The sequence below is a fragment of the Eucyclogobius newberryi genome, unplaced genomic scaffold, assembly GCF_026437365.1.
Source record: "Eucyclogobius newberryi isolate DKJ021-1_F unplaced genomic scaffold, fEucNew1.0.hap1 SCAF_15, whole genome shotgun sequence".
Classification (NCBI taxonomy): Eukaryota; Metazoa; Chordata; class Actinopteri; order Gobiiformes; family Gobiidae; genus Eucyclogobius; species Eucyclogobius newberryi.
In genome coordinates this window covers 27,204,672-27,219,789 of record NW_027315779.1, presented here as the reverse complement: position 1 = coordinate 27,219,789, position 15,118 = coordinate 27,204,672, and the positions used below count along the sequence as shown (strand labels likewise).

Below are 15,118 nucleotides of genomic sequence, written 5' to 3'. Positions count from 1 at the left end.
TCATTATTGTGTGTTGATGTTTTAATTGCTTTTACTGTAAGGTGTCCGTGGGTGTCTTGAAAGGTTCAAATAAAATACATTATTATTATATTGAAGACTTTAAAACTTCTTAATCAGCCTAGTTTTCCGTGACTTTGAAATGCAAGGATCTTGAATGCCGCATTTCACTGGAAATTACATCAATGTCACAAACTTGTTATAATTAAATGCTAATACATACATTTTTTACACGTTGACTCGCCACAAATGGCTAAGCTACTTACACATGCTCAATGCAGCTAACCAAAGAAAATGTATCTGTTGCTATTCATTTGTAACGTTAAACTTACACCAGAAATGTAGCACAATACTTGTACAATACTTATACCTCTTATTCTTTCTTTATTGTACAGTAATTTCAATAATACCAACCAAAATTTGTGTGTCCATTACCGGTGTATGCTAACCGAGCGCGCGCCTGCCTAACACACACGCGGCACGCACGCACGCGCCTTCGCTGTCTCGTGTCCACGTGAGCGCGTTGCGGTGCGGCGCGGCGCGGTGCGGTGCGGTGCGGTGCGGCGCGGTGCTTCTCTCTGGCGCCGCGGGGACACACAGCTGAGTGACTGTGTGCGGCTGCCGCTGGCTGATGGACGCGCTTTGACTCGGAGCAACAGCCCAGAAACACTCAGGATACCGCGGACTGGAGGACTTGACCCACGAGGGCTGCAATGGGAGCGGAACTGGCGGAAAATGGGGAGAACTCAAGCAACTCGGTGAGAGGGAGAGAGTGTGAAAAGTGTGGATTATAACACGGAAAATGTGACGTGTGGACGGAATAACATCTAACACTAACTAACCATTTGTGAGCTGTATGTCACAATCACACGCCCTTTAGCATTCATGTTAGAATAAAATAACTTTATTTACAATATTGTTAACATTTACATTGGAACATAAATTGCATTCTTGTTGTAGTCAATGCGGTCACAAAACAAAAACATAATTCATTTCCACTAGTCTAGATTGTCTTAAATTGCCAATGTATTTATTATTTACATAATTTTCTATTTCAATTTTGAAGAGTGGCCAATCAAAACGACATAATTATATTTGAAATGTTTGGGAGGACCTCAGTTATAGCCATATGTTTGAGAATAACGAGAAATTGGGACCGTTACCATAGAGATAACACTTTAAAATAAAACTGACTATGTTTATATATTTTGGCTGGGGAAAAGTCATCTATACCAAAGAATAAACCAGTGGCTCTCAAACCTTTCACACTCAAACCACTAAAGAAAAGATTTGGCTTTTTGAGTAGGTCTATAACAGGTCTATAACAGGACTATTCTAAGTCTAAATTGGGACGTCATTATTGCTAGAGAAGTTCTTACTTAGAGATTAACCCAAAAAATAGCAACAATGTGAATGAAAATATACTACACTAGAACTGAGACAACCCTGATATAGAGCTGACTTAATAATGACTTCAAATAGGCTTTTTATTAACTCTAAAATTAGTCTTATATGCATCTAAACTATTTAGAAGAAGGCATAGGCTACCTTAAGATAATGTATTCCTATGAGCCTAAAAAAAAAGCCTGTGTGCACGTTTTTGTGCCATTGTGTCTGAGAGAATTAAGCCTTGTGGACAAATGTATTTATTATTTAATAAGAGAGTCAGTTGAGTTTATTTAACGTTTTTGCTTTACTGTAGTGTAAAGCTACCAGAAATATCACTGAGAACTTCATTTATTGATTGATAGATAACTTTTAGTTTTAAAATGACAGGAAAAGAATAAATAAAACACGAAACAACAATAATACTTGTAAATATTGTAACTATAAGAGGAGAAAAAAATGTTCAAAAAGGAGTAGGACAAAGTTAAAACGTACCCTATCTTTTGTATGTGTTATACCGTATGTTTTAACCTATTTACACATATTTTTAGACCTACTATATAAAGTGTCAAGCGGTTATTCCTGTCTTGGCTGGCATTAATGCTTTCCCTGATAACTCCTTACCGTGCCCATTCTTTCAACAACAAACAAAACTAACCACTAATCCCACCATTTTGTCAAATCATATCAAACTAAAACAGTATCTGACGTGAAATAACTGTTCATTACTAATCCTTTGATGCCTTTGCTGTGTTTTTTTCCTTCACATTTGCCTGTCGCGGAGGAGAAACGCTGGGTGCAAGTGTCCGTGTCAGTCAGGCTCGGTGGCACGGCGAGAGGAATGATAAACAGAAGCCTGCGTGTCCATGTCAGCGGACCAAAATAGCGGCTAACTAAAGAGGGGGTCTCGGATAGCCCCCCGCGCGCCATATAAGTCTGACAGGGTGTCTCTGTGAGGGACAGGACGGACAGTGGACCCATGACCTATACACCTGCTGCTGGGCTCTGGGCTTTATATAGCGGCGAACCCAATCTGCTTTTATATACAGAGAGAGAGAGAGAGAGACATGTGGTAGAATAGATATGCTGTTTACTGTGTGGCAATGTGGGAAATAAGTTTCAGTGTTTTCATAGCCACGTTTCGACCCGGCCCCCGGTTCTCCAGACCGGTTCACTCTCGGAACACTTCTGTTAATGGCCGAATGCGTCGCCGTGCTCAGGTCGTGGCTCGGAGGTCGTGAGCAGAATGATACTTTTTTCATTTCAGCAATAATTCCAAGTTCTTTCGCTGTGAGACATGACTAAAGTTAGCGTAAATCAGAAACTAGCCTACTTCTCGTTTATTTATTCCACTTCTTTGCGTTTTCTAGTTATGTAATACACTGGGTTTGGATCATGTCACTATGCTGTGCGTCGATAAACAGGAAACAGCCGATGCTAACGTGCGCTAGCGTTGTTTTGTTAAGTTTGTCGGCTCAATAAATAAAGTAATCATCACACTATTAAGTCAGAATTTGACAGAAGCTTTTTACTTTTGATTTATATCTGCTTTTTGTCATTTTGTTTTCACCTGAGTCTGCGTGCTCTTGCCCGGTCATATCGCACTTTTGGACCGTCCCGACCCGCTCCAAAGTGAACTAGTGGCTATAGTTTGATTCAGGTCCGGGTCTTGTTCATTAGGTTTTGGTCCATCCATGGTTATTAAGCAATTTATTTTGAGCTTTAAACCAATTTAGACTCTTAACCCACCAAAAAACATACCTAGAGTTGTATTTAGCCTTTATTCTTCTTTAGTAAGTTCTCTCCACCTGAGCCTCAAAAACACCCTTTTCCAGATTTTTGACATCATAGGTAGAACTTCAAGAACCTTTGCACTGTTTCTAAGTCCATAAATCATCGCCAAACTCGTTCTGAGCATTTCTGTCGTCAAATCGCATTCATTACATCTGCGTGCTTACATTAGCAAGTCAGGGCAAGCTAGGTTTGTTTATCTCGCCTCTGCAGCCAGGAGATGGAGCTCTAACTCATATCCTGATGTGGGAAACGCCTGATTGATTATAAACTTGTGGGCTTTTTGTGGACCAATTATTTTAAGTTCAATACAAATAATGCAGTTCAATGTAAATAATGCAGAATATGTCTTTTAAGTGGTGAAAAATGAGGACTGTTAACAAACAAAATATATTATGCAAATTATATAGTCAAAAGTTTTAACAAAAATGAATGTGATTGAAATCCATGCATAGTCAGTTGTTGATTATTGGAAATTATATTTTCACATTTTTATTAGTGTTTTAAAATGTTTCTACATTATTATGTCCACTATATTGTAATTATAGTTAGTTGTGTTTGTGGACATTGTGCATTAATCCTTTGAAACTTCAACCTCACGACTCCCGAGCCTTTCTGTGTGGAGTTTGCATGTTCTTCCTGTGTCTGCATATGTTTCACTGACCAAGCCTAGCACAGGCTCTGGAGATGGGTCTCCGAGCGCTGCACTGCAACGACCACTGCTCCTGCTGCACTGGTTGAAAGATGGGTCCAATGCAGAGTACAAATGAAGGCTAAGCTTTACCTTCCCTGTCACGTGTACAATGCACTCACCTCTGGGGCCAGGAAATGTGATTCCGAATCTCAGTGGGACTTTCTTGGTTTAAATAAATATACTAAAATTATAATTGGATGGTTTTCTTGCTGATACATTTCTTATTAAAGATGCAAAACACATTGTATTAAGTCAGTTTGTTAAGTCCAATGATATTTATAGGCGCCATTGTCAGTGAACAGAATTCAGAAACAGGAAATAATAATAGCAAACATGTAAATTATGATAAAATAAAATATGATGTCAGTTAGTTCTAATTGAGTCAATGGTTTGTCAAACATAGAACAAAAACCACACACGTTGAGCCTGAATATTCATGTCAATGGTCACACAAAAAAAGTAACCTGTCCTAAAACATTAACAATAGAATTTTAGAAAAGTTTTGATGTCATCTGTCTCAGCCTGACAGTATTTATTTTTGCTTTGCTTCTTGTAGGAGAGTGAAATCCTGATCAACCAGCTGAGAGAGGTCACTGGCATCCAGGATCCACAGATTCTTTACAGAGCTCTGAAAGTAAGACAAATAATGTACCTTTATGACTAAACACTGTCAATATTGCCTTCAAATGTTTGCAATTTAGACTCTTAAGTTGGGGCAAATGAAAATCAGTGTTTCTTGTCTTGTCTCTTGGTCGTTTTGGATCAATATTGCAATTTAAAATGTACAAAAATGTAACATAATGATCTACAAAGGCGCAATCCGTCTTCTTTAAGTACATTTCTTCCCTGGCCTTAGCTGTCTGCTTCCATACCATCTAACCATCTATTCTGGATATTTAACTCCTCTTCTATAGTAAGTTGTAAACACTCCGGCAGTAGTTTGCTCAAATCATTAAGTCTTACAAATGGGAACATTAAGAGGCTGCGTTTGCCCCGGGAAGCGGAATTAGCATCAGCTCTAACTCATTACATCTTGAAACACAACTGGCCACAAGCTGCAGTTAGCTTGAGGAACCCCATCACTGTGATAATTGACTAACAGAGCAATAAACTACGGGAGTAGAGCCACCTGTCTCAACGGGAGGGGGACGGCCGACGGGGATCACGCGTATGGGGGTGGGGCACTTCAAAGGAGCTCGTATCGGCGATATCGGGGCATTTTCACATAAAGCAGTATCAACTATTTTTGTGAACTTTACTACAACTTTACTTCAATTTGTGCACCTCAAAGATACCAAATATATGTCGTGTCGAGGCTCAAGAGGCCAACCTAGTACAAAGGATTAAAGGGGACGTATTATGCCATTTTTAACCTTGTCATATTATTTTGATTGATTCACCCATGTTTGAGTAAGTCTGTATTGTCTTGTCTGCTTGTTACAGTGAAATGTCACCATGAAGAGGCTTATCAGTTCTACAGTTTTGAACAGGAAGTCATTTTAGATCAATACTATTGTTTACACTTGCTATAGTTCCATAGTATGATACGTGCAATAGTTCATCACTCAGCAGCTGAAAAAGACATACTAATCTCCTTTAATAAGAATGAGCCACAGCAGATATTATATGGGAAAAAAAATCACTTCAAATGGTTTGAAGTTGTGCTTCTTATCATTATGAACGTCATGTTGTATGTTTGAAGGCCAGTCAAGGGGACATTGGACATGCTGTGGGACTGCTGACCGCTCAGAGCGGAGAAGTGCAGGAGCCTGGAGAAGGACAGCAAGGAGCCACTGGTGAGACTCGAGTGGAAAAATATGAGGTGTATTCAGCAATGTGGTAAAATTATTTGAAAGACTTGGACCAGGGGCCGAAGACTTGGTGGTCCCAGCTCGGTTCTTTAATATAAAAAATCTTTTCATATCTGTCTGTGTCTGTGAAGTCCAGATTATCAAATGATATAGTAGACTTATCATGAGTAGTCCGTTACTTGTTGCAGTCCTGCTTTTCATTGACGAAAGTTAGACTAAAAATAGACTTTAAGAGGGTAAAATTGGATTAGGAACAGCGTCTTTAATTCCTTCAAAAGCTTGATAAATTGTATACTTGTAAAACTTGTATAATCCATTATGTATAGTGATAAATTATCCTTTTGCTTTAGGCAAAGATGAACTTCAGGCAGCCATCGAGCTCAGTCTCCAGGAGTCTCAAAAGGCCCAGGAGGAAGAGAAAGAATTTCACAGGTTCAAATCAAGCTCAAACACTAGTTTTCTCTTGCTTTGTGTCGTCACGTCAATAATCCCATGTTGAACGCCAGAGCTCTGGAGGCCAGCGCGGAGGAGAACGCAGCCCGGATGAAGAGGAGGAGGTGCGAGGGCCAGAGCGACATGAGCAGCCCCGCAGACTGGATCAGGCAGGACGACTGGCCCGTGGGGATCCGGAATGTGGGCAACACCTGCTGGTTCAGCGCTGTAATACAGGTAAGACAGGGTGTCAAACTCATTTTGGGCCGCGGGCCGAATTTCGACGCTCAGGCTGGGTCGCGGGCCGAGGATTACGTAAAACATAAAACAATAAAAAAATATAAGAAATAAATAACTTTATATAGCCTACGCTGTTTTTGAAGCAATTACTGGATCAATTAAGATAAAATTACAAACACGTTTGTTCTCATAAACTGAAATGTATTAAGAAAAACAAGTGTAATTTCACCAACACTGTGCTTCAGTTTAGGTCATTACAACTTCAGAGTTGATCTACAGAGATAAACATTTAGTCATGGGTATTTGGAACTGAAAAATATTGTATTTGACTTTATAACAAAATAAACTTCTCGAGATTTAAAAAACCTTTTAAATGTACTAACTAACATTTCCACGTCTGTGTAGTTATCTGTAGTAATCTGTAGTTATCTTTAGTTCTCTGTTCACCTGAACTGACTCACCACTAAATACAAACACACGTGGAGCGTTTAAGGAGGTTAAGTTATGAGCCACAGTGTTCCATCAAACCAAACTCTTTTCTCAAATATTATGTACAAAATAAAACAATAAAAAACATAAGAAATAAATAGCTTTCTTACAGCCTAGTAATAGTTGTGGAGACTGTTGCGCAAATGTGCAGCAGGTGAAAGACTGCTCATTTCTGGTGTGAAATGTTCATATCACAGACATGTTTCTGCTCAAACTCAATACAAGCTCACTATTTTCATAGTTTAACTTGATCTTAGTAACAAATGATTCATGTAGTGACTCAAATGAGGTCATTGTGTTTGTGTTCAGTCACATTAGTGTGGACACTGTCATGTTCATACTTTATTACACTCTGACCTGTGTTTTTACCTGTGGCTCCTGATCTGTCCAGGTTTGTAGAGGATGTTTTCCTCACAGAGCATCATCACAGAAGTTACTTTTCTTGTTGTTAGCTCCACTTTTAGCACAACTATAAAATCCACAAAACAGTCTTCTTTCTTTCTTCCACGTGTTTCATAAAGCCACACGTCTCTGTCCTCGCTCAGACCTCTGCTCTGAGGTGCGTAAGTGCTGTAAAGTGCGCAAACGCGTGTCTTACTCAAGCCCCCGGAAGCCAAGATGGCCGCCATTGAAACCTATGGAGCTGCTCATTGGCGCGTGGTTCCAAAAAAGTTTCTTAGTTCCGCATTACTTCCTGAACAGTGGTATATCTCCTCCCACTTTTGTGACGTCATCGCCGTGAGGCTTTGGCGTCGGGAGCGCGCACGTCACAGCAGCGCGACAGACTGAGAAGAGTCAACACGGACTTTTGGAATAATTCGGCTTGAAATAGTCTGTTTATGTAACGTATAATGATGGATTGTTATATCCATCTATAAATATACATGTATCATGTTGTAAAGCTCTGATATTTAAGAGAATTATAAAGAAGTGTTAAGATAAAAAGTCTGGTTTAATGACAATGAATTACATTTAGAGGTGGAATAACGTCCTCATCATTTTCTGTAGTTTTTGGTTTGGGTATTTATTTTGTTATTAACTTTTCAGTTATTTATTTACATAATATAATTTGGCCAATATGCATTTTTTTTAATCAGATGAGAAAAAATATAAAATATAATCATCGATTCTGTTACATAATTGAGTTAAGCAGTATTTAATTATATTCAGTTTCCTTTTGTGTCGTTTTTGTATCATGTCAATCTTTAATAAATACAAAACACATTTGTTTATTAATGTATTTAATACGAATAATGAACATGAATGAACTTGTTCAATAAATGCAAATCTGATTATATTTTTCCCCATGTGGGACAATAAAGGAATATCTTAAATGATAAATTGATTTTAGCCAGTTTTAGTTGAGTTTTAAAGCTCCAATGAGTTTTAAAGCTACAATGTGGGAGTCCCATATTAAGGAGTTTTGGAGTCTGTGTACTGTTCATTATTATTATCATTAATAGAATCAGAAAATGTATTGCCATTGTCAAAGAAAATAATTCACAAACAGTGGAACTTGCTTTGGTGATTCAGTGCAAAATATTAACAATGATAAAACAACCTGTATAAGTCAAATAGAACAAACTGAATAAAATAAGATATTCTTTTATTGTCCACACATGAGGAAATGTCGTTGTTGCAACACAGTAGATACAGAGGAAAAGGACAGAAAACTTATAGGAAGTTTAAAAAACACTCTTAATAGATCGATCTTAATAGAAGAACTCTTATAAACAAAAACTCCTATAGACAGAACCTCTCATACCTTAATAAAGAATGGAGGGGGAAAATAAAGATAAAATAAAAACAGCGTAAGACAAAATAATACTAATAATAATGGTAAAATAAACACTCTTTTTACATCAGTTATATGCACATGAATGTGACATTGCGTTAAATACTGAATATCTCAGTATTTAACAAGACTTTGTTTCCATGGCTACGCAGTCTTCTGTACTTCAGTAAACTCCTCCGTTCAGCTCCATCGTATGACTGAGAGACAAACCGAACATGTCACAGCTTTAGATTATACAAGTCACATAACATACACTTCATATGTATTAGATTTATAAAAGTCATATAACATACACTTCACATGTTTAGATTATACAAGTCATAGAACATACACTTCACATGTTTAGATTATACAAGTCATAGAACATACACTTCACATGTTTAGATTATACAAGTCATATAACATACACTTCATATGTTTAGATTATACAAGTCATATAACATACACTTCATATGTTTGTCCTGAAGCTGCTTTACAGACACATGTGACAGAGCAGTGGCTCTTTTGAAGAACAATTATCATTTAGTTTTTTTGGTCATAACAAAACAGACATTTTATAAATTCAAAGTACTGATTCTACACTGTTTACTTTTAGTCGAGGCACAAGTTATTATTAAAATACCTTTTGCTTTGGAGTCGTCAGGAGTTTACTTGAGATGAATCTGTGTCTGCAGTGACCTGCAGTGACCTGCAGTGACCTGTAGTGACCTGCAGTGCTCTGGACAGCACAGACAGACTAAACTCACTGGTCAGCACTCTGAAGATGAGAAAGATACTCATTAGAACATTGATATATTATGCATAATTAACGGAGTTAAATGGAATATGTTATTGACAGATTTACATTTCGCTCTGTAACACAAAAGTTCCTCTTTTCACATTAATTTTTAAAGCTAGAACCAAAAGTCATTTATTTATGCATAAGTTTAAACCTTAGAAGTTAGAACATAACTGACATGTTTGCTAAATATCTACAAATTCCATGGAAGTAAATCCATGACATTCCTATAGAAAACAAGTGTGTGCTTTGTTTAAACACAGCACATGTCATTATGAAATATGTAATAAAACCTCAAATGTGGTCTCAGCCCCTGTAAGTACAGGACTGTCACTTTTAAACACCTTTACATTTATATATGTAAGATATGACCCATTATAGCAGGTTATATTTGAATTATTGTTTTTTTATAGCACATAATACAAACATCACTTTATTTCCCTTCTTTCTCTAGTTTGCCTTGATCTGTGCATAACCTCTTGTCTCTTAGAACATTTAGTAAGAGAAATAATTAGTTATTTATTTGCAGAAGCACGAGCCATCACGTGTTGTTGCATCTTTGTGTAGCTAAACTTTAGCTTACGTTAGCTCGTGTTAACTTGTGTTAACTGTGTAATCGTTGATTTACACTTCATATGGAACGATGTGTGAAACGTGAGGAATGACATACAAACACAACTTACGTGTATCGTGGTCTCGTCTTGTCACTTTCTTCTGCTTGTGTTTAGTTTCCGTCACGTGTTCTCCTGAGGCTCGTTCATGAGGGTCACGTGCGCGCTCGGTGCTCGTACACCGTTCACCGGAAGGTTAAAAATGTATTTTTTAAGTATTTTAGAAACAGTTGAAGAGTGAAATTCCTTCTATTTTATTTTTAGACTAAAAACAATTTAGCATGTTTGGTAATTTTAGAGGCCGAACCCCTGAAATGGTCAAACCAAAAGGCTGCATTCTGCGAAGTGGCCACTACTCAATTTGGAGCCAGAGGCAGAGGGGGCGTACCCTATCCAGATAATATAATACATCCATGGTCTTACTTCTCTCAGCACTTCTCCCTTGGCAGTACACACGGCAGTGAAGAACCGCGCGGGGAGGGGCGGCCACCAGCGGCATTGAGGGACGTGTAGTTTTAGCGCTAACAACGGTTACGGAAGTAACTACGGTTCTATGAATGAAAAAAAAAAAGAAAAAATATATATATATATATTTTTTTTTATATTAATTCAAAATGTTCGGCGGGCCGGATTAAAATGTTTGGCGGGCCGGATGTTTGACACCCCTGAGGTAAGAGGAAGAAGAACCAGCAGTAACGCCACTTCAGAGACTAGCTGCAAGAATAAAAAGGAAAAGGAGGACTGCGTGTGTCCAATAAAAAGATTTTTCAAAAGTTGATCAAAAACAGAGAAAAGGGAGATAATAAAAGAGAAAACTGTATTATTTGGGTGAAAAAAAACTATTTTAAGTCAAATTTTCCCAAAGACAAAGATCCAAGTGTCTCTGTGAGTTTTGAAAATGAAAAAGCCTTTATTACAGCATTTTTTGTCTTTTTGGAATTATCATTTTTGTACCCAAATAGACATTTTCTCACACTTCAAGACTTATATTTTACCTTACTACTTGTTACTTAAAAACTGTAACATTGTTGTTGTAAAACGTTTGAATTGATCTGCATTTATTCCTTTTTCCCCAACCATCTGATAAAAAAGGAAAGCTTTAACACACTTAATTTGAGTCAAATTCTGGGAAGTACTCCAAACACACAAATAAAGAAATAAGACACAATTCATATAACACTAACACACACACACACACACACACAGTTCCAAGTCTTGTGTAAAAGCTCTTCCAGATCTGAATTCAATAAACTCATTCAGGGGCAGAGAAAGACCATGTCAACTTCTTTTTTATTTTTATTTTTATTCATTTATTTTTTAATCGTTAAAACTTAAAGGATTATATTTTTGAAGTATTAGGCAATGTTGATTACCAATTTGTAATGCAGTATTCAACGTGCGAAAAAAAACAGTGGAGAAACATTTGAGCAGCATTTTCTGGTAATAATGTAATTTCAGTAATAATCAAATTTTTTAGTTCAAAATGACAAATATTAAAATGTACAATTTTACAAAGTAAATTGGTGTAATCCCTCATTTATCCAGGAGCGTTCCATTGTAGAAAAAGATTCAGTTGTAGTCATCTGGACTCAAATCTTTTTCAACAATTTATTTTTTTAAAGACAAGAACAAAGTGACACCAAGATATTTAAATTCATCCACAATTTGAAATGTCAAGGACCCAACAAACAAACAAACAAACAAACAAACAAACATACACATGCTCAGTCTACAGTTCCTTCTATCAGAACAGAAGCTTGACTCATCTTATATTCACCCAAAAGAAAAATCTTATTTACTTTAGTGCATAATCTGTCTGTGTAAATCAGACAGCAGAGTCTCAGCTTCACAAACAGCCATTTGTTTTTCTCCAAATTGTCCAGCAACAGCTTCAGGTTTAGTCCATAAAAGTGTAAACAATTTAATTTGACTTGGCGGATGGAAAATGAAAAATGAAAAAGGGCCTGTGTTTTTACGCTCGCTACAGTAAGTTAAATAACAAACCACGGCCTCAGTTAATTCAGATACTGTCCATGCAGTAATTATGTCATCACGAAAAGGAGCGAGCGACCGCGGGAGTCACTCATCAGCTCATGTTCCCTCCGCGGTTTAGAGCCGAGATAAGACTTAATTGAATTTCCGAGGTGAACGGAAAGCGTGTTGAGTTGCTTTACTGTAAGTTTCATAACCTCGCATTAGAATCCTTTGCTTCACTGTTTATGTTTCTGACGTACGTAAAAAAATAATCAGTGTACGTACATTTTTCTTTTGCAGTCACTCTTCCATCTGCCGGTGTTCAAAAGGCTGGTGCTCAGCTATCACCTGTCGGAGCGCTTGTTAGAGAAGTGCAAGACGAATTCAGTGAGTAAAACACCTGCCTGTCAATCATTTGTACGTTGACAGGTAACGCGAGGACGAAAACCGAGGATCCGAACGAGGTCCGAATCGACTTTAACGATTTAGCGTTTGACCTCATCATTAGGTTTACTCAAAGTTGTATTCTGATTGATCCGTTAATCCTGTAGTGCTCCGAAAATTAACTGTTTTCACTTACCCCTTATCCCCGCCCACATCCTTGTATTTTCCCTGTAAGACATACATTTTAGGTCAAAAGAAAATCTTGTGGAGTTATTGTTCAAAAATAAAAATGAATGACGATCCGCTGCTTGTTCTGTGTATGTTATGTTATACTGCAAAGAGGCGGGGCTTAACCGCAGTTTTGAACAGGAAGTCAATGAAACAACTTCTATTACCCAGCCATTTTGGATCAATATTGCGTTTTTACAATTAAAAAAATGAACAAAACAAAATTAGTTTCGACCAGGACTAAAACTGGTCTAAATCAGATCGTTACCAAGTCTGTTTTTGGACTACAGTGGTTCTAAACTTGTGTGTGTTTTCAGGACAAGAGGAATATCGCGTTCATGCAGGAGCTGCGCTGTCTGTTCGCTCTGATGTTGGGCTCCACTCGCAGGTTTGTGGATCCGTCCGCCGCCGTGGAGCTGCTCCGAGACGCCTTCAGGACCAGCGAGGCTCAGCAGGTAAACTCTGCTGTCATGGAGACGTGGAGACAGGCCGTGATGTCAGAATGTCACTGTTAGTCAAAGGTCGGATAATGGTATGGGTTCATTAAAGTCAATTCAGTTTATTTTTGTAATGCCCCAAAATCTAGTTTTCCTTATAAATAAAACAGGAAATTCACAGAATGGAAAATGTTTTCCCCCCAAATGACGGGTATATATGTGTTCTAATAACATTTTAAAATACAGCAATATTTCTTTGTTAAGAATATTGAAGAAAAACAAAAAGTGCACAAAATTACCTACCAAAGTATAAGCCTAATATCAGTTATCAGCACATCTATTTATGCGTAATATACTGTGTTTGTATTTCAGTTTTGCATTTACTGTGTGTGTTTATTTTAACCTAATTTGACCACAGAGACCAGACTGATATTGATCTGTAAAAACATATAATAATTCTGGCAATTACATATCATTTGCACAACAGTTTAATATTATTGATTTGTGATTGTTCCATAACACATTTACTGAGCTCTCTTGATTAAAATCTACACTTCAGGATGTGAGTGAGTTCACCCACAAGCTCCTGGACTGGCTGGAGGATGCCTTTCAGCTGGCTGCCAATGGAAAGTAAGTCAGTCGCACATCATACCTCATCATATAACAAACAGCACCTTAACGTGTCATTTCTTAACAGCGAAGAAAAGGACAAACTGAAAAACCCAATGGTCCAACTCTTCTACGGCACTTTTGTCACGGAGCGACTGCACGAGGGCGAGTACAGTTTCCTCTTGCAGTATCTTTGAACGCAAAACCATTTTAACTAAAAATATACCGCTATGACTCGCTTAATTCAGGCAAAACGCTGTGCAACATCGAGCAGTTCGGACAGTACCCTCTGCAAGTGAACGGCTTCAACAACCTGGACGAATGCTTGGAAGGCGCCATGGTGGAGAGGGAGATCGAGTCGCTGCATTCGGACCACTGCGTCACGCCCGGTCGCGAGGTCAGATAATCAGACTACCGTATTTTCCGGAGTATAAATCGCTCTGGAGTATAAGTCGCACCAGCCCAAAAAATGCATAATGGAGAAAAAAACTTATATCAGTCACACTGGAGTATAAGTCGTACGTACGCTAACGTAACACCTTCAGCTACATGATGCATAGACAACAAACTGTGGTAATTGTCTGGTATGTTAACGTAACATATTAAACAGTTATTCAGATAACTATAGCATAAAGAACATGCTAACAAGTTTACCAAAGCATCAGTTTTACCCCAAATCACTAAATCCATTGAATTCTTCTTCCTCTGTGTCACTTCTAAACAACTCCTCAAACTCCAGAGGTAGAGAAAGTGCAGATTCTTCTTCTGCGTCGCTCAGAGCCTTGAGCGCCCTCTTGCGGTTGTCAGTGTGAAAATAATCAACAAATTAAATTAGGTTGCCAGAGTGAAAATAACTAATAATATCACATATAAGTCGCTCTAGACCCAACCAAACTAGGAAAAAAGGTACAACTCATAGTCCGGAAAATACGGTGCACAAAACATCTACAAAAACATGTTCTTTATCCAGTTTCATTTTCGATTTCCAGCGGTGGTTCGAAAAGCTGCCTCCGGTCTTGACGTTCGAGCTCTCCAGATTCGAGTTCAACACGCAGTTGGGTCGTCCGGAGAAGATTCACAAGAAACTAGAATTCCCGCAAATTATTTACATGGACAGGTACTTTTTTTTTCTTTTCTTTTTTTCGATTTTTTTAAATTGTTTGTCGTTCACTAGAAAATAAACGTTTGTCTGCAGATATCTTCACAGAAATACACAGCTGACACACGAAAGGAGAACGACGGTGAAGAAGCTGAAGGAACAACTCGCAGTCCTTCAACAGAAGTTTGAGTGGTGAGCAGATTATGATTTTCAAAGTAGCACATAATATTGCAAAGTACCTGTTTAAGAATGTGCTAAAGAGAGTAAAAAGCAGAATTGTTCAAGCATTAAATGTTGCGTTGGTCTACAAAAGCCACATAAGTGTGTTTTACAATTATTTACTTGTTTTTTGTTGGGTCTGAA

The 15,118-nt window shown here is 37.9% G+C and overlaps 1 protein-coding gene across 1 annotated transcript in view; it reads left to right on the top strand.

Moving 5' to 3' along the window:
* Positions 1–590: 590 nt before the first annotated feature.
* usp28 (ubiquitin specific peptidase 28) overlaps positions 591–15,118 on the top strand; it is a 31,135-nt gene continuing 16,607 nt past the window's right edge. Inside the window, exons 1-12 of the mRNA XM_072446907.1 lie at positions 591–755; positions 4,425–4,502; positions 5,571–5,664; positions 6,030–6,111; positions 6,186–6,348; positions 12,299–12,385; positions 12,928–13,065; positions 13,607–13,677; positions 13,745–13,821; positions 13,905–14,053; positions 14,646–14,773; positions 14,852–14,947. Of these exons, the coding sequence (XP_072303008.1) occupies positions 711–755; positions 4,425–4,502; positions 5,571–5,664; positions 6,030–6,111; positions 6,186–6,348; positions 12,299–12,385; positions 12,928–13,065; positions 13,607–13,677; positions 13,745–13,821; positions 13,905–14,053; positions 14,646–14,773; positions 14,852–14,947 (1,208 nt within the window). The 5' untranslated portion in view covers positions 591–710. The remainder of the gene's footprint in view (positions 756–4,424; positions 4,503–5,570; positions 5,665–6,029; positions 6,112–6,185; positions 6,349–12,298; positions 12,386–12,927; positions 13,066–13,606; positions 13,678–13,744; positions 13,822–13,904; positions 14,054–14,645; positions 14,774–14,851; positions 14,948–15,118) is intronic.